Source organism: Neolamprologus brichardi, chromosome 23 (genome assembly GCF_056152115.1).
Source record: "Neolamprologus brichardi isolate AB-2024 chromosome 23, ASM5615211v1, whole genome shotgun sequence".
NCBI lineage: Eukaryota > Metazoa > Chordata > Actinopteri > Cichliformes > Cichlidae > Neolamprologus > Neolamprologus brichardi.
In genome coordinates this window covers 24,003,033-24,022,248 of record NC_142125.1, presented here as the reverse complement: position 1 = coordinate 24,022,248, position 19,216 = coordinate 24,003,033, and the positions used below count along the sequence as shown (strand labels likewise).

The 19,216-nt window shown below is 41.1% G+C and overlaps 1 protein-coding gene across 5 annotated transcripts in view; it reads left to right on the top strand.

The window, feature by feature from the left end:
- Positions 1-19,216, top strand: part of ahr1b (aryl hydrocarbon receptor 1b) — a 56,498-nt gene that overhangs the window by 15,414 nt on the left and 21,868 nt on the right. For 4 of the 5 annotated variants that reach the window (XM_006792859.2, XM_006792858.2, XM_006792857.2 and 1 more), the window contains exons 3-6: positions 1,280-1,395; positions 9,261-9,350; positions 12,407-12,530; positions 16,916-17,052. In XM_006792859.2, the coding sequence (XP_006792922.2) occupies positions 1,280-1,395; positions 9,261-9,350; positions 12,407-12,530; positions 16,916-17,052 (467 nt within the window). Of the gene's footprint in view, positions 1-1,279; positions 1,396-6,275; positions 6,341-9,260; positions 9,351-12,406; positions 12,531-16,915; positions 17,053-19,216 lie in introns of those variants that run through there. The other variant, XM_006792860.3, reaches the window with a different exon arrangement.

The following is a 19,216-nucleotide window of genomic DNA, read 5'->3' as shown; positions in this document are numbered from 1 at the left end:
CCCAAAGCACAATGTTGTCATACTAATTTAATCTAAGCAACTCTTTGCTGACAATACTAGAAGTATGTTAAAGGTTTAAAGTGGCTCCTATCCCTGTGAAGTGATCCTGGAAATGTAACTGGATCAGATAATAACCAAGAGGATCTCATTCAGCAGAGACTGCTGTTGTTTCCATCCAAAATCATAACTTTCTAATGGCTCTATGCCGAGGTTTGTGTTTGGTCATCATGCTGCGCATTACCACCGAGGGCTGGTCACTCCATTTGTGATATTAAAGAGGTACAATGGAGCATTATTAAATCTCGCGAGGCGTCTGGCCTCTATATTGTCAGAGACTTCCTCCTCTGTTAAGGTTTCCACTGGTGCTTCAGAAAAGCTCTTTGTTTCCTTCAGACTTGACCTGCTACAGATTTTCTCCTCAGGGGTGCGCGCACACACACACACACACACACACACACACACACACACACACACACACACACTCATAATACACCATCTTCCATGGTTGGTCTCAGGACTCTGAAGTTGTTACTACCAAGGGTGGCACAACCAGTTATTAGGTTTTTCACCCAGGACCAGGTAAATTAGGATATCCTTTCCCTGAATAAATGAAATCATCATTTAAAAATTGCATTTTGTATTTTGTATTCAGTCAGGTTATTTTTGTCTAATATTAAAAATTTGTTGCAAAAACTAAGAAATCAGCCATCATTGCTTTGGTTTATTCTCTAGCTAAAATTAGGCAACATTCACATACCTCATATGTGTTTTTCACAACAGCAGTCCTGCCTCCTCCACCCTCTATAATGGCAGTTCCTTCATGTAAAGTTCACACACTATTTGCAGTTCTGAGAATGTCTTTGAAGCAGACATTTTCCTGCTCTGTGCTGCATCTGAGGAAGTACAACTGTGTTATGACACACTAAGCACTATCCCAGCCTGATTCTCCCAAAATGATCCAAAGTTCATGTGTAAAAACAGTCTTTCCTTAAGGTGTTGCTCCCTCCCTCTTCACACCTTCATTTAAGGTGTTACTCCCTCTATGCTGTGTCCTGAAATCCCCCTCTGTCATTCTGTCTCTTTCTGTAAAGCTGTTATTCCCACTGGCCTTCCTGTAAAAATATCTTAAAACAAAGCTCCTGAAAACCCTCCGGCTTCTTCACTACGGGATGCAGCTGCAAAGGATAAATTTAAACGCAATTTTTGTTCCTAAATTACTCGACCTGGTTTACCCGGACCTTTGCTGGTCATCACTAACTTGTCCCCTTTGTTTCTGCAGTGGCATTGAAGAACCGACTATCCAGTGGCACGAACAAGAGCAGCGATCACAACAATGCCAGCAAGACGACGGGAGCTGCAGAGATCCAGATACCCGAGGGGGAGCTGCTTCTTCAGGTGGGTGAGAGCCAGACATGTTTTACCTGCTGACATCCATCTGTTTTATTGCACTTTGCTCCAAAGAAGCCCAGTTCAGGTTGTGGTATTTTCTTGAGAACGTGAAGACAATAACTCCCAATTTTACCAGTCTTGTAATGTTATAGAATTCTTCCAAAAAAAATCCAGAAGCCTGGATTGTTGGGTTTTTCTCTGTACATATTATTGTTGGGTCTACAATATAAAGCGCCTTGAGGCGACTGTTGTTGTGATTTGGCGCTATATAAATAAAATTGAATTGAATTGAATTGAAACCTGCACTCAGACTTCAGGTTTAAGCCTGAGTTCTCAGGCACACTTCTGAAGCTGCAGACCTAACCTGCTCTAGAGAAGATTATTTTAAAGATAAGATATCAAAACAGACAAAATAGCACCATTCCCAGAAAACCCCTCAGACTTGGGTGCTCAGATGGCCTGAAGTTTTTAGAGATCATGTGAAGTTTATGTCTTTACAACATAGATTCTCCTTCATCGCGGAATTAAAAGCAAAACCAGTGTTATGGCCAACCTATCAGATGGAAAACAGCTGTTCCAAACTTTAGGAGCTACTGCTTAAAAGGTGGTCGCCTGTGGATATGAAATTTAAAGGTGTGGAACAGCTAAATAGCCCCAGTCACATGGAGTAAGTTCTCAGCAAATCAGCTACTTAAGCAGGAGCCATGCAGAGTTCACAATGAATTCTAAATTTCAGTGGAATCAAATAAAAGGAAGAAAGAAAAGCATGACTGATGATAAGGGAACTTTTAAGGGTCACTTTTAAGTTGAGTCAAACCCTCTTTTCACCTAAATTTATTTATAACCATATCGATTCAGTACCAATACCATTGTTGGTATCGATGTTTGGATCAATCCGGCCAACCTCTAAAACCATCTAATAACTGTAGAAGAAATAGATGTGTTTCTCAACATGGTTTTTAAAGCTCGACTAGTCTTTTTCACCGGTGCCACTGCTAACTGTGTGCCTCTGAGGCTCTCAGTTTGTGGCTTTTTTCGCTGCATCATGCAGAGAATGTCCACACTTGGTGTTTATAAGGTCAGTGGAAACCTTGTGGTGGAGGAGAGACTGCTCTGCACAGCAGGACGTGGAGACAAATGGCTTGTTTTCCTTGATTACAGCGGTGACATCTCCCCTTTGGATGTGCACTCAAGAGTTTCACTTTGCCACAGTAAGCTGTTGTTTAACCGAACATGACTTCCATCTCACACTTTTGCTGTTATTACTCCCTACACTTGGTAAAGTTATTTAAAAATATATATATATATATAAAAATAATTGAATAACGGGCTCAGGATACTTAAGGTGAACACAGACACTGAAAATTAATAATACTGCTCCATAACATCAGCTTACCTCAGTGTTTCGGGAAAATTCGTTTTCACACTGGATATTTCCAGGTCCAAAGGTTCCTTCACTTCCCAAAAGTAAACAAACACTCAGACACCACTAATAGCTAAAAATGGTCCAGGTATTTTTAGCTCCAATAAAATGGTCAGTGTTAAAGTTTAACATCCAGACATCAATGAAAGAGAGGATGTACGAGATAGAACTTAGCACTAAAACAAAACACATCATTTCTATAATGTTGGGTGTAAAGAAAGACAGAAAACTAAATAGCAGCAACGTTTGGAAAGTTAGTGAAATTGGGCTAGTTTATATATAGTAGTGTGCTAGCTGGTGGCTAGCTACAGTGCTATGGTTAGGCTAACACAAGCACATTAGCACAGGAAAGATGGAGGATGAGGGTTAAATTATTCTCAATAAAGGCTTTTGTTGAATGGCAGAATGGGCAGAGACAAATGCCACCATTGGGCGGGAAGAAGATGCCGAAAACAAAATAAAATAAAATAAAAAACAAAATAAACACTGACTCACTGCACTGTCTTCTGGTCAAATTTGGTATTGCACGACAGCACAGTCCAGGCCTAGTGTGACTTGAACAGGATATCTTGTCAACACAACAAAGGATATAAAGTCATAGAAGTTGTTTCTTTACAATCTCTTTATAGATTTAGTTCATTTTGGGAAGTTTTACACTATTTTAAATAATTAATGATAAAATTAAAATACAGGAAAACATGTCTGGATGTTTTCAGTCATCCAAATCCTGGTGGTCTAAAGTGCTGGAGTTGAAGGCATCTGGACTTCGTTAAGTTTTAAAGATGTTTCTTTTTAGTTCTGAAAGCTCAAGGGTATAGAGATCGACAGACCACGTGACATGTGCGCGTTCCATTGTAGGTACGAGCAGCAGCAAAATCAAAACACTGCATCAAGCGCTAGCATTTCCAGCACCGGTAACCATTCATTCTGCTGTTTTAATCCCTACTTGCATTTTATTTGCCCCCTGTTTATCTCTGTGTGACTGTTGTCTTGTAATAGCCCGTGCACGCTAGCCACTTTTACCTACAATCCTTTGTGGTTGTATCCTGGAAATAAGGTCACATTTTCGAACTCAATTCCCTATCCCAAGGACTGTCGCCTTGACGGTGGCCCAGACACTCTAGGACACGTCAGAGGATGTTTGTGAGTTGTTGCCCCACCCTGTAATCCCATGAATCATTAAGGTTACTTAGATTGAGGTGTGAATGTTTATTAAATGGTCTTTTCTGGGCTCTCAGGACTGTGTTACAGGTGACTGATAGCTGGCTGATAGTTGTGGACTATAACCTGTGGTCATTCCAGATGACTTCCTGTACTCTACTCTTTCCTCAAACTATCCGCTTTCTTGTTCCAAAAAGCGTTATTCCGAGTGTTTGTCATAGTGAGAATCCTGCTTTATGATGGCAAAGACTAAACTGTTGTTAAACACTTGTTAGTCCATCATGCCTGTCTTTTTGAATGCAAAAACAATTGATCAGATTATTGCAGAGAAGAAATTAAATGCACATTTAGCTGTTTTTCCTAATCCAAAGACATTTGATTGACTTCTCATTTATTGCATGCCAATCTTGACCATCCGGGACGGTGTCGCCTTATAAACCTATGAACTGTATTACAGTACCGTTATGTGGCTCCATAGAGTTGTCGTTAACATATTCACCTAAAAAGATCATCAGTTTTAGAGCAGGAGGAGACACAAATTACTGTGAGAGCTGTGTAATCCCATCTGTTGTGGCGATTCTTTGCAAATAAGCAACTGAAAGGTGTTTAATGGTAAATACAGTAGTGTAGGTGTGGGGGTGGGCGGTATAAATGGTATACGGTAGAAACGATATGAATTTGGCCAACGGTAGAGATTTTGACTATACCGCTCTACCGCGATAGCGCATGTTGATGATGTCATCAAGCTGTGCCTGTTTTGGTCGAAAGCATTGCAGCGGCTGCAAGCAATATCATCTGCAAATTATGCCGGGCGACAGTAATAGCAAATAGATGAAGTACGTTTTGAAATATGAGGAAAGCCAAAAACTGCGCTTCTTCCACTTCCGTACCATTGATTCATTAATGTCAAATTCTCTCGCAGCTGCTCTATTCCCTTGTTGTTGCAGTATATTAATGACTAACCTCGTATTGTGGATGGATTATCTCAGTTGTTCTCCTGACTGAAATTTGATCCATTTACAGCATCCTGCCATGCGATTTGTCCCTAACCATCAGGAACCCTTGCGTTAACTTTTATCAAGTGGAAAAAAGTTAGCATTCATCCTCCAGCTTCACTGCGTTAATGTTATGCTAACATAGCTGTGTCGCTAGCGATCACATAGCACATCATTATATACCAGCTAGTCCAACTTCAGCAACTCTATAAAAGTCACTGCTGTGTAGTTTTCTGTCTTCATTTATGTTGGAAGCGATGGCAGAGCTGTACGTTTTAATTTTTCATATATCTCTCAGTCAGAACATGCTATATGATGTTTGGGTGGAAACTAGCGAGCTAACTTCCTGCTAGCTTCTAAATTCTGTTTCCATGGATAAATTCTGTTTCCATGGAAGCCTGATGTTAAACTTGATTGTTACACCTGATAAAGCAGGACTCTGCTCATTTTATTAAAGATGAAAGTATTTAGACAGTTTTTAACTCTCAGTGATGCCGCAGTGTTCGTTTGACTTTGGGAGTGTTGAGGACAGAGTTTTGGACCCAGATTACTCTGCGAGGCTCCTGACTACGGTAGCCGTAATGCTCCGACAATCTATCAAGCGGTGTGGCTTCGTAGCTTACGAAAGTCATACTTAAGCATTTTTTGACAGATTTTTGAGCGCTGTGTACCACATAAAATCAGTTCGAGGTCAGTAAGCACAACCAGAATTCATACATAAGGCGCACCAGATTATAGGATTTTAAGTGCGCCTTATAGTGCAGAAGATACGGTATACAGAAGAAAAGAATATATCGCGATGTATATCGTTACCGCACACGCTTAAAATTTAACCGCAATATGGATTTTAGGCCATATCGCCCAGCCCTTGGTAGGTGTCAACATGGCTCTTCTTTCCATTTTATTTGTTTCATTTTGTTCCAGTCGATTAAAGGATGATGTGAAACATAAACCTTCTGCTGCTAGCAAGACATACCTGAAATGTACCTCTTCAGCGTCAGCAAAACTTTTGATTCAGCAAAACAGCCGAAACTAGACTTCAAGAAAAGACAATGTTTGGAGGTCATTCTGGTAGATGGCTGACATTTTTATTCAGTGTCTTTGGTACTGGTATATAACCCATAGAGAGCACTCAGAATAAAAGTCTGAATTGACCAGTTATAAAATGCAGATAATTTTAGAGACAGACTTTAACACAGAGTTCACCGACCTCAATCTGTTTATTGATAAATGCATTGATCCCAAGGGCTCGGTGAGCAGCAGCAATGAAGAGGAGGAGGAAGGCTGAACCTTCCTGTCTTCAACTGCTCTCTTCCATTACAGACAGCAGTCCATGAATTATACAGATCCGGTGAGGGCATCTATTATTGAGGTGAAGACGAACAAAGTGTGTTGGTGGAAATAAACTAAAAGCATTTAAAGTATTCTTGGATGTTTCACAGTATAGCCCTGAATCTAACACACACACAGCCCAGTGCTGATTGTGTGTGTGGGAGCAGAGATAAAGAGGACTGACAGCCGACTCAGAGCACTCTGCACAAAACAGGAAGAGGAGAGGGTCGGATTAGACAAGGCGAAGCTTTAAATTCGTCTTTGAGGCTGGAGTTGACACACACACACACTCCCACACTCACACACAGTTCTCCTGTGTTTTGTTGGCACTGCTTGCTGCCACTGGGTTGTCGTCTTTCAGGGAACGCGCAAACATTTATAACACGAACACACACGCAAACACACTTAGTCTCAGTCTCTGGAGACAGAGACCGACCTGCAGACAGAAGAAGCTACTGTAAATATTTATACACAGAACACGTGTGCCACTCCACTGTGTACTGTGCGTGTGTGTGTGTTTGCACACTTTGCACAGATACAGATTTTATTCTGTTTAATATTTTAACATCTGTTTTTTAACAGGTGTATTCTCCTCATTTCTCCTCATTCACAGCTCAAAATGATCCTTATTATTTGTAGCCTTTCAGTTCCTCTTCTGAAGTGAGCTTTTTTAGCTCCTCCCCTTTAAGCAAGTTTTCTTCTGATTGGCTGTCCCTCACAAACAGGCCCTTTTGAACAGCAGGTGCATGGGACTTCTGTACCTGAGATGACGATATTAGGGATATCATATTAGGGACATGATCAAAAGTGGGTCAACGACCTTCTTGACTCCCACCAGGCCTCAGATACCTGATTAAAGAAGTCCAGTCACTTTTCTTTCCAAGCTCCTTAGATCACCATGACCTGGATGACTGAGAACCTCCATAGCCAGTAGGGAAATCTGCTCCCTATGACATCATAAAGAACCAAGATTAGAAAAACTAGGGGAGACTGAGGGTTTAGAGCATTCTGAATCCCGAGTTTTTGTCTTAGGGGGATTATTTGTGCATATACTGACCTCATCATTTGAATTCTGAGCAGCTCTGGAACATGTGATACATGACAGAAAATAAGTAAAAACTGTAGATCCATATGATAAAAGTGAATAGTTAAAACTACACTTACTGGTTTCCCACACTTAAGCTGGACTCAGGTTTGTAATCCAATTATGTTTGGCAGCTGCTGTACTATTATTATTATTATTATTTATTGCTCGTGGGAAATATCTTTGCTCTTAGTTTGAAAGGGGAATTTTTACACATTCTTGGTAAAAATTGCAGCCGTCCCTCTTTATCTGTCGCTAATATACCTGCAGCTGATCGTTGTGAGTCTAAACTGTAGACAAGTGCATTTATTTTAAACCTGTAGTTAGCAATACATTCACAGTTTGTATAATACAATGTAATGTATCCTACAAATGTAGAATACATTATTTAAAAGGATTAGGGCTCTTGGTATTTGTAAAAATGTAAAGGGGGCAGTATAATTAAAAGGACAACAACTGTGAGCTGATTACAGTGATTACAGGGAAGCAGAACTGACAGTTGGGTGGATGAAGGTTTTATTAGAAGAAATCAGAGTTTGGGTTGCTGGCAGCCCCCCCCCCTCAAGTGAGACCCCCACTCCCCGCTTGCCTCCACAGTGTGAATTATTCAGCAGCTGAGAGACCCTGTCTCGTTCAGGGCCTGATGCTAATGCATTTTTGACATCTTGCAATGGATTTTCAAAGAGGTTTCAAAAGCAAACATTGAGTTTTGGCCCAGCAGCAGTGATCCGAGTCTTAGAAACCCATCCGGGGACTCGTGCGGAAAGCGGGGACGTCTGCTGCATGCGTGTCCGTTCATATAAAGACTTTGTGTCTACGGAGGTCGCAAGCATCTTGGTCCTCATCGGAGAGGTGTGGGCGGATGCTGGCAGCATGCCGCTGTGACTCTCGGCAGCGTCGGGACACCGTGTCATCACCTCCTCATGGTGCCCTGGGGCTCTGAGGAGGGAGAGGAGGAGCAATGATGGAGGTGTTAGTCATTCAGTAGTGACCTCCTTCTCCTCCAACCTCCTCCTCCGCCACATGACTTCTTTTTGAACTGACATCCTCTCCTATCCAGCCTCTCTCTAGGCCCCGGGGAGAAGTCTCATCCCTGCTTGTTTCCTCTCTGCTCGCTCTTGTTTTGCAGCCTTTACTCTTCTTGGTCCTCTATGAACTAATCAGAGCTGGAGTTTGAGATTCAGAAGTCTTAATTTGCTCTGTCTTTTACCTCCAGCTAAATGACATTGTAAATGTAATTTATGAAATTTCTAGAAAGCAGCTTTTCTGCTGAGATTATTCCATATAATTACAGAACAAAAGGGAGGTCGTTCTTAGTCTCAGAGTGCAAAATGAAGCACTTTTGTAAAAGCTATTGGAGTGTCTCAGTTCCACACACCTTGGGCGATGGTGGGTTAGACCATGAGCGAGACGAGTGTGGGACTCTCAGTTAATCTTTTTTACACTAAGGGTAGCACATGTGAAGGCGAAAGATTTAAATAAGCTGCAGCGTCTGTACCTAAAACTGCATTTCTTCTAGTGGCCACTAGAGGCTGCCTCCAAAAGTGACTGTCGCATTTAAAATGTCCAACTTTGAACTCTGTGGTTTGACTGCACTACATGGAGTCGGGGGTGGTGGGGTTGTTGTTTGTAACTCATTCATATATTTAGTTATACTGTTGAACACTGTTGGCTGAGATCATGTTGGAATATCAGATGCTGGATGAAAGTTGTTTTGTGCAATATTTTTCAGTGGCTTCATAAGAATGTCAGCATCTTGAGTATGTTAAACTTATCCAAAACTTACCTCGCTGACCCATTCCTGTTTTATCAGGTCACATCACAAACGTGATCACCATCAGTGAGATGATACAATCGTCAGGTTTTCTCTCCACAGGCCCTTAACGGCTTCGTTCTGGTGGTCACGGCTGAGGGGATCATCTTCTTCTGCTCTCACACCATCCAGGATTACCTCGGCTTCCATCAGGTAACGAATTCCTACAACTGATGATTAAACCGAGGTCAGACTTTGGATTACATGATGTTGTTATGGTTACAGCAAGAAGACAGAGTGTTGTATCTCCTTGTTTCTAGCTAATGGTATCAGTCAACAAATCTGTTAACTCTTAAGAACGTGATGGCAAAGTACAAAAAAGTAAACCTCAAGAGGTTTGTATGTCTTTATTTTGCTTTTTATGTGGACGCTGGGTTTTTCAGCATTGTATACAAAGATACTACAGAACCTTATAAAACACATCCTCAAATTCAAAAAACTGAATTTTATTTATCAAAGCACAGATTTGAAGAATGAACCATTTGGAGCTTCGACTCAGATAAAGGTACACAGCAAAGCAGAATCCCAGCAAGAAGTAGGACAGGCCCTGGAGTGAAGATGCTGAAGTTTGGTGGAAATTTGGAAATTTTCTGAGTGACCCTTGTTGTCCACTCGTTTGGTCATTCCTGCTCTTTTTGCCTTTGGTTATTTTCTTGAGATGAAGTAGATTGCGAGAGCAGCAAGAGGATTGAAGGAAGCGCACATATGGAACGGGAGGTTTAATCCAATTGGCTTCACGACGAGGCGACACTGCGTCCAGTCTAATCTCATTCTGGACAACGCGATTATCAAATTATCCAAAGTCTTTCTATCTGTGTCTAAATCTGGCCTGCAGGTTTAGATATTCACGCAGTGTATGTGAGCATACTGTAAAAAAACACACATGGATCGGGGTGTGAACGTGACCTTTCACCCCTCACTTCCCCATCCACCTGAGGCCCGTCACTTTGCGTTTACCAAACAAGCTCAAATCCGGGGTGAAGCTGCCGTTCCTGCTCACGTGCAGTGTTTGGAAACAAGCCAACGTAGGGCGACACCCAGGAGACCCCAATCGCACGATTAAGCAACACAGCTGAGGGACATGAGGAAGATTTGTTTTCCTACATAACATGCACAACACAATGTGACAGGACAACCATTGGGCTTAATAAAACCAGCGACACAAGTTATGAAGGAGTGCAGACAATTGAGGTTTAATTAGCAGAGAGAATGAAATATCTCGCTCCAGGGCCTGCCAAAGTTAACCCCCATGTGCTCAGGAGCAGTCTTAGGTTCAGGTTACTTTATTTGTACTTATAAGTAGATTTGGTTCACAGTCGGTGAGTCATCAACAGATAAGCATGATACAACAAATGGAGAAGGAAATCCATACCCCATCCTGTGAGATATAAAACCACAAAGCTACAGGACTGTACTCCCACGTCCTGAAGGAAGAAACCGAAGCTCACTTCACAGAGGGTGTTAGACAAGTTTCTGCTCTTATAAAATAAAAGCAAAATAAAAAGAGGATCCTCTGACTTATCAGATAGAATCAGTCCTGAGGTTTTTATCATGTGTTTGTGGAGTTTTGTTTTGTAAGTTGTTTTTTTTAAATTTTGGTTTCTAATTTTGTTCTGGTGTTGTTAATATTCTTTGTGCCTGATCTCCTCACTGTTTGTTTCTACTTCCTGGTCTAACATGCTATTGCTATTTCTTGTTTTTTAGCTATTTACCTGTTCAAGAAGTATGGGTGGTCTCAGTATTGTGATGGGTGTACTACAAAGTAACGTTAATGGGTTAATGTTCCTAGTTTCTGTTAATAATGCTTTATTTCCTTCTTTTTATCAGTTTAATCCCTGGTACTGGTTCCCTATTTTGTCTTTAGTTTAAATCACTTTAGGTTGATTAGCTCTTGTTTAGTTTTGTCAAATTGTATATTCGATCTTATCTGGATGTATAGTTATTTGCTGTTTTATTTTGGTAGTCTCTCGTCTCATGTGCCCTGTATTGATTTTAACTTCCTTTGTTTCATTCCCGACCGGTTTTCCCCGGGCTTCGTTCCCCTGTGTGCTTATTGTCCGAGTCTCCACTTGTCCTTTGTTGTTGTCCTTCCTGGTTTCAGCCCTGCAGAGGTTTTGGTCTTTTTTGTTGTTCCTGTGAACAATCAGCATTAAAGCTGGATTTTGAGTTTACTTTTTGTCTGCTGAGTCCATCTCTTACCTCCCATGCAGCCATACCCTGACACATGATGCGTGAAAGGCCGGAAGCAGAAAGTCTGGCTTAACAGAGAAAGTCGATAAACACCACCATGATACTCGTTATCTCCGACTGACAGGCTAACGCAAGGAAATACAATAACAGTCATCTTCATATCCTCTCAGGTTATTCCAGAAAGATCAGTTCCTCCCATCTGACTCCTTCTGAATTATCACTTGCTTTGTTTTTTGTAACTTCACTCATTTTTAATGATGCTATGCAGAATTTTATCCTCATACTCTAAATATTTTTGCACACAGGCATGTTATTCCTCGTGACTTCCAAAGACAAAATTTAGTTTCTGTAACTAACTATCATGGGAAGTGTCATAATTACACTCTAGCTGGGAAATCTTTGGGTCAAAGTAATTATATTTTGAATGTGAATGTAGTTCATTGCTGTAAACTAGAGAAACAACGTTGGTTTTTCTCTGGTGTTATTATTTCTTTTAGCTGCTTTCTCACATATTTGTCTACAGGATAAATAATAAGAGTGAAGGTAACATCCATTCATCAGCTGCAGTATTGGCTGTAGGATATGAACTCCTTCTCTTGGTTTGATGTTTGAAACGCATTTCATGTCACACTTCGACCTGTCAACATTCCTCTCTGTGACCCCGCACTGACCCCTCCCACAGTGGGAGGAGGGTGGAGTGTTGTTTCACTGGGGTCCAAAGCCAGGTTGTGGCGGGTCTGGACAACAGATATCGGAGTCGCAGCAGGTCTCTGGCTCAGATTCAGCTCTTTGAAGCAAAGTCGCAGTGACACTTGATTTCTCTTGGCTCCACTTCAAGGCAAACGGAATCAAGCGCACCCCTCAGGGTACCTCCTGATAGTGCCTGCTCCACCAAAACATCCACCTTTACTCATGGGGTCTTTGGTCTGCATTACTGTATAAAATAAAAAAGTTAATTAGGCTTAAAATTTGACTTGTGTTCCACCTGACCTTTAAATTCTTCTTCTCTGTCCTTTTAGACTGATGTGATGCACCAGAGTGTGTTTGAGCTGATCCACACTGATGACCAGCAGGAATTCAAGAGGAACCTGCACTGGGCCCTCAACCCCCCTGTGAGCCTCGAACCCCCAACAGATCCTCCAGGTCTGCTTCACAGAGACAGTCTGGTTCACTAAACTAGAGTAGAGAGGGTAAAATAAAACCGAAGTCTAGGCCAGAGTAATGAGAGTGTTCTTGTTAGCAAGGCAGTAAACCTGATCCGGAAAGACTTCTCTGAGCAGCCGTCACAAGATAAGAGATAAGAGAAACTTTATTTATTAAGTTTTGAAATTCTTGTGTGACCCAAATTAAAACAGCATGGATTAAATAAACAACAACTTTATTTATATAGCACACTTAAAGACCAAGGGTACACCAAAGTGCTTCACAATAGTACAGCAGATTAAAACATGAATAATAAAAGACCATTAATAATGTCCCGAATATGCTAGCAGGTCAATAGCATTAATTACGCAAGAATAAAAGTTAAATAAGGTATAAATATCAAATCATAATCAATAGAAACACATGGATATTAAGTGAAGGGATAAATACAATGAATGGTAACTAAGTAAAATGAAGATAGTATTGGAGTGAGGTATAGGATGCATGCATTAACTAACCGGAAAAGCAAGGTTAAATAAGTGAGTTTTTAGTCATGATTTAAATGTTTGGATGGAGTCGGATGTGCAAATAGCAATGGGAAGGTTGTTCCACAAATTAGATGCAACCAAGGAAAATGCATGGTCACCTATGGTCTTACGGCGAGATTTAGGCTGTACGAAGAGTAATTGGGCTGATGATCTGAGGGCTCTCCGAGGGGTGTATGGTCTAAGGAGTTCAACCAGATAGCTAGGCGCAGTATTGTTTAGGATTTTAAAGGTAAGTAGCAATATTTTAAATTCAATATGGTATTTGATAGGGAGCCAGTGCAAATCATTAAGGACAGGGGTGATAGAGGCAAACCTTCTGGTTCCAGTCAAAAGGCGTGCCGCAGCATTTTAGACAAGCTGCAATCTATGGAGAAGGGCAGATTGGAGACCGAAGTAGAGGGAATTACAGTAGTCCAATCTAGAGGTCACAAAGGCATGAATAACCTTTTAAGATCCTTGTGCGGTATATAATGCTTAGCCTTAGAAATAAGACACAGTTGGTAAAAGCTAGATTTTACTACAGAGGACAGTTGTTTATCAAATTTGAAAGAGCTATCCATCAGAACACCTAGATTGCTAACAGTGTCAGAGAAGAAAGTGGCAAGGGATCCACCTAGTTGGCCCCGGGGGGATATGACTGTCAAACACCACAATCTCCGTTTTCTTTACGTTTAATATAAGGGAGTTGCTCAAAAGCCATTCTTTGACTTCTCTCATGCACTCTAGGAAGCAGTGCAGTGACAGTGCGACACCATCAGTTAGCTGGAAGTAAATTTGTATATCATCAGCATAACAATGAAATGAGATGTTGTATTTTTCAAAGATAGAGCCTAGAGGTAGCATATACAGTGAGAACAATATGGGGCCCAACACAGAGCCTTGAGGCACACCACAGCAGGAAGATGCAACAGAAGAAGAACAGGTACCCAGAGTGACAGAGAAGGACCTGTTTGAAAGGTACGATTTAAACCAGTTAAGGGCGTTACCTCTAATGCCCACTGTATGTTCTAGCCTCGTTGGTAGAATATTATGGTCCACCATGTCAAAGGCTGAGGACAAGTCCAATAAGACTAAGACCGCGGAGCGTCCTGAGTCGGCAATTAGGAGAAGATCATTAAGGACTCTCAGCAGAGCTGTTTCAGTGCTATGACGTGGTTGAAAGATAGACTGAAATGTATCACTGATGTTATTTGCGTCCAGATAGGCCTTCAGTTGAGATAGAACTATCTTCTTTGAGATTTTGGACAGAGACGAGAGAAAACAATGATGAATTCATTAAAGATAGAATACTAGGCCCAATTGCATTAAAACCATCCTTGCTAATGTGAGATGGGAGGATATCGTGTACAGAATTGGTATTTTTCAGTTGTTCAACTATAGACCCTGTGCACGAGAAAACTCTTAACTTCCTGTTTTAAGACCGGATTTAGGGTTGTATATTTCCGGTAGCTTTACTTTGCAGTCAATCGCTACTGCGAAGATGTACTCCAAAATCATGTCCAAAACACGAAAACAGAAAGATCGCGTTAAGTTACAAAGAGCAGAAGGTGGGAACACTCACCATTACTGTGTCATAAAACAATCAAATTATCAATTTTGACGCTTAAAGAGTTTAGATCGATCGGTTGTTTACATCACTCAACACAAGCAGAACTGCATTACAAAATGCAAAAGAAGACACATCGTTCGCATTAAGAAGCACATCTCTCTATAGTGACAGTTCTTATGATTTAAAAAGGCAAATGTTCAGCATTCAAACTACAGGTGAACAATAGTCAAAGCCAGATGTTTCCCCCGTTATGTCGATATCAGCTAGTCAAGTACACACCTACACAGCATGTCAACAAACCGTGAAAAAAAGCCACAAAAAAATAAATGAATGATTGCTGGTAAGGGTTTCTATACGTTAGTATTTACGAAGGTTATGTTGTGACTTACCTTCAAAATTACAGTGGTCCCTCGCAGGTTCACTTTTCGCGGCCTCGCTTTTTTACAGATTTTTTTAGAGCAAGTTTGCATGCTTTGTTTTTTGGGGTTTTTTTTTTCTACACATTACATTGTGTTCTGCGTCCTGATTGGCTGCAGACCATTGTCGATCTCCTCCGTGCCGTCTCTCCTGTACAGTACAGAATCGCTGCATCGATCGCTAGCAGTGTGACTCTGAAGTGCTGTACTGTATGTTTTTTCCCCAACAAACAACAATGTAGACGAAACATCTTACACTGTCAAAGGCACGTGCGGTAGCACCCAAAAGGCAGAGGAAGATAACCATCGCTCAAAAAATTGGACTTCTGATTCATTGATTCATTAATGATTCATTAATGTTGAATTCTCTCACAGCTGCTCTATTCCCATGCTCTGGACCTGAAAACAGGGTTTGATCTTTGGTTTCATTCTATAATACTGGACTTATTTTTCTACAAAGGTTTGAACTTTGAGTGTTTAAACAAGAAAGAAAAGTGTGAAACTGTTCATGCCTGTATGAGAAAAGTGTATAAAGTGTGTAGTGAGGGGTTTTACAGCCTTAAAATATCTATAATAATTGTAAAAAATAAAGCTGGCCACTTCGCGGATTTCATCTATTGCGGGTTATTTTAAATCAGACGTGGAGACAGATTTACTGATGTTTATGACATACAGTTTACTAATTGTTTTATTTTTTGCACTTGCTAATGAAATTAACTGACTGTGCCTGTGTTTAGAAAACAGCGTAACTTTTGTTAATCACCCATAAAACTAACCACACCTATCAGCATTATTTGAGTATTGTGCTCACATGATATTTTTCTCAGTTTACTATATATGCCTCATAATATCAGGACTCTCACTTAACATTAAGTCGGATCAAATGAGGGATTTCTGATTGGGATATTTCAAATTAAAGACTCATAGAACAACTTCTCCCCTGTGGATAGTCCCTTTTTCTTAGTTTCGTTAATTAAAGTATAACAAAAGCTTGGCATTGAGCATAGCTCATAATCAGGCCAAGTTAGTGGCAACAGAAACACATGACACACTCCAAATGTGGCTTCTTCAGTAATATATCTATTGGCTTAACACTGGATTACAAATGGCTCCAATTACATTTGGTAATTGTGGTCCAATTAGAATTATAAATCTCCCGGCAAGCATAAATAACATATATATAGAAAGACTTTCGTGTAAATGTTATTACAGCTGTGGATGTACTGGCTAAGTGTGGTGTTGTTATGAAGCACTGAAAGGCCGAAGATGGTTTATTTCTGTAAAAACTGTAGAGCTGAAAGATCAAATCCAGTCGAGAGAGAGAGGAGATGTGCTGGTTTCTGCTGAACCAAGGTCACGGAGAGGCCAGAAGAGGTGACCTTTGACTAAACCCTCTCGAGAGTTGGTCTAAATGTTATAGTGCATGCACACGAAGGAAAACACACAGAAGACTGCACATCAGCCACTAAACCACAACTCACAGTTGATTTCACAGCACACATCCATGGAGGTACATCAGTCTTAGTTGAACAGTCACTCAGTGTAGATTGATGGACTTGAAATCGCTTGGAAACGACAGAGCATAGTGGTGGTGGGGTGATGATTTGGGCTTGTTTTACAGCTGCACAGTTAAGAGCTGTGCATAAACAAAAGCCTGCAAACCTCAATGAACAAGTACTGAATGGAGACTGGGCCATAATGGATCCACTGAGAGACTGATAAAGTCATACGGAAAAGATGATTTGATTATGTCCTGATAAAAACCTTAGAACAGACAGAGGGTGTACGTTCTTGTTACAGTGAATGTATATGTATATATATATATATATACACCCACACGGTAAAAATATCATTTAAAAATATCGTTCTCAGATGGGAAATCGTTGTCGACCTCTTCCTGCCTGGTGAGCTACAATCCCGAACAGCTTCCCCCTGAAAACTCGTCCTTCCTGGAGCGAAGTTTCGTCTGCCGCTTCCGCTGTTTGTTGGACAATTCCTTCGGCTTCCTGGTGAGACGCTTTTTGCGTTATTCTTTAGATTTTAACAATTTAACAAGGAAACAGATCAAAGTTAACATCTTCGATTTTATTTTCCCACATTCCAGTGTTAGATGTTTATATTAAATGTGAACAAAAGTCTGTTTCAGATAACTGGAAAACACTCACTTTCAGGCATTTTTTTCTATTCATGGATAAGTGTAACCTCATAGAGTGCTCCACCCTCCTGGTGCAAAAAGGATTTTTAAATAAACATGTTAAAAATGTGTTTTGAGGCCTGTTACTTAAGGGTGTACATAAAAACAGTTTTTGTGCTTTAATTGTTAATTTCGTCATGCGAATGATGCAGATTTGTCTTTGCAGAATTTTCCTTTTATTTTTTTCTATAACTGCAAGCAGACAGCCCACAGAGTCTTATTATGCAGTATTCTGCATCTTCACAAAAATAATTATATACAGTTTTGGGGTTTTGTCTGCTGGTTCTTAAAAACAAGCTGTGAGGGTCACACCGAGCTGTGACTTTTGCGCACCGCTACACCCTACTGTACTGCCGGCGGTATGGCGTGCCACCTCGGCGATCACCATCGGCGATCAGAAGCTACCATTTACTCCCATAATCCTCCTTAGGTGAACCTCGGGGTCGTGGGGAAAAAAAAATGCCCTTAATCCTCGCCACCACCCACAGTAGGTGAGAGCAGCTCTGGGGGAAAACTTGCTCAGTCAGAGTGGACGCTTCAGACAGGCCACTGCCGCTCCCACCAAGAAAAGCATAATGTGGTTGAGGGGTGGAGATTTTTAGGGCTTTTAAGTTAAAAGTTACAAAAATAATATTTTAATAAATAAATAAAAAATATAGATTGGAGCGGAGGTGAGGGCAGCTTCTTCTATTTGATTAAAAAATGTATTATTGTTCTACGAAACACCTGAAGGCTTGCACATGCAGGAGAGAGTTAAAGGTGTTGGTTGTCTTGCTCCAAGGTACTTCAGCAGGACTTGTGGTGGGTTTTGAACCAGCTTCTCTCAGTTCTCCCTCTCACACGTGCATTTGCGTGAGCAGTAAGCCAGGTTTCTGCCGCGGTCTACCGGTTGCTATGGCTTTGTTTTCTGTAATCCCTCCTGCTATTCGGGGCTAGATTCCTGACATCACGGCCGCAGGCTCTGAAACCCACCAAGGTCAATTAACCAGAGCTAACAGAGGAGGAGGACAGGGAGGAGGGGTCTTCACATGAGATGCAGCAGGGTGAGAAAAGGACAGCAGACAGGAGAAAGTGTTTTTAGGTTTTTGTGAGGCTGTAAAAACCTCCCTGCGGGCTGCTGATCCAACCATTCTGCTCTGTTACAGCCTCCCTGAGGCTTCTGTGATATTTACTGAACTTCCATTATCAGAAACCTTTAGCTATGAAGGATGGAGGTGGATCCAGGTGACAACAAAACATGTTAACAACACGTTAAAGTTTACATCATCAACTTATTGCTGGGTGTTGCTTTAAAAACCTCATCCTTTAGGGCCTGTTCCTAATATTTTGATATTAGGGATTAGCTCTAAGGTGCCCCCACCCACCTGCTGTTCAAACCTTCTGTTTCCAAGGCATAACCAATGAAAAGACACTAAAGAGCTAAATCCTCTCCATATCTCACCAACAGATTTGACACTGACCACGGTTGCTGCTCTTCAAGCTGCTTTGCAACCTTTTTTCACTCCAGCTCCACCCCTTTATGTTGTTTTTATCGTATCTGTTATTCTTTTAAGTTAGAGAGTCTTTCTGCTGCTCTTTCCATTTCTCAATTGCAAAGTTTCACTTTGCATTTATTGCGTGAATACAGTTGCATTGTGAACTGACAGATATTTGTCCCGATGGCTAACTGAGAAATGGGGGCAGGGCAGTATACGGATAGTGTGGAGATTGCATAAGGCCCATGGTTCCCAGTGAATCAGATTTACTAACATACTCATGGTTTTGAGAAGAAAGTCAGCACATACATTTCATGAATTCAACCATAATTTTGCGTGGGAACTAATTTTGGGAACATTCATTGCTCCTGGGTTTGATTGCTCCCCGTGTTTCCTCCCCAGCTCACAGAGCTCTCTAATCACCTGACACCCCTGTTTGTGGATACACGCCTGTCTTTCCTTTTTCTTTGTCTCTTACCCTATGTTATTCCTCATGTTCCTAGT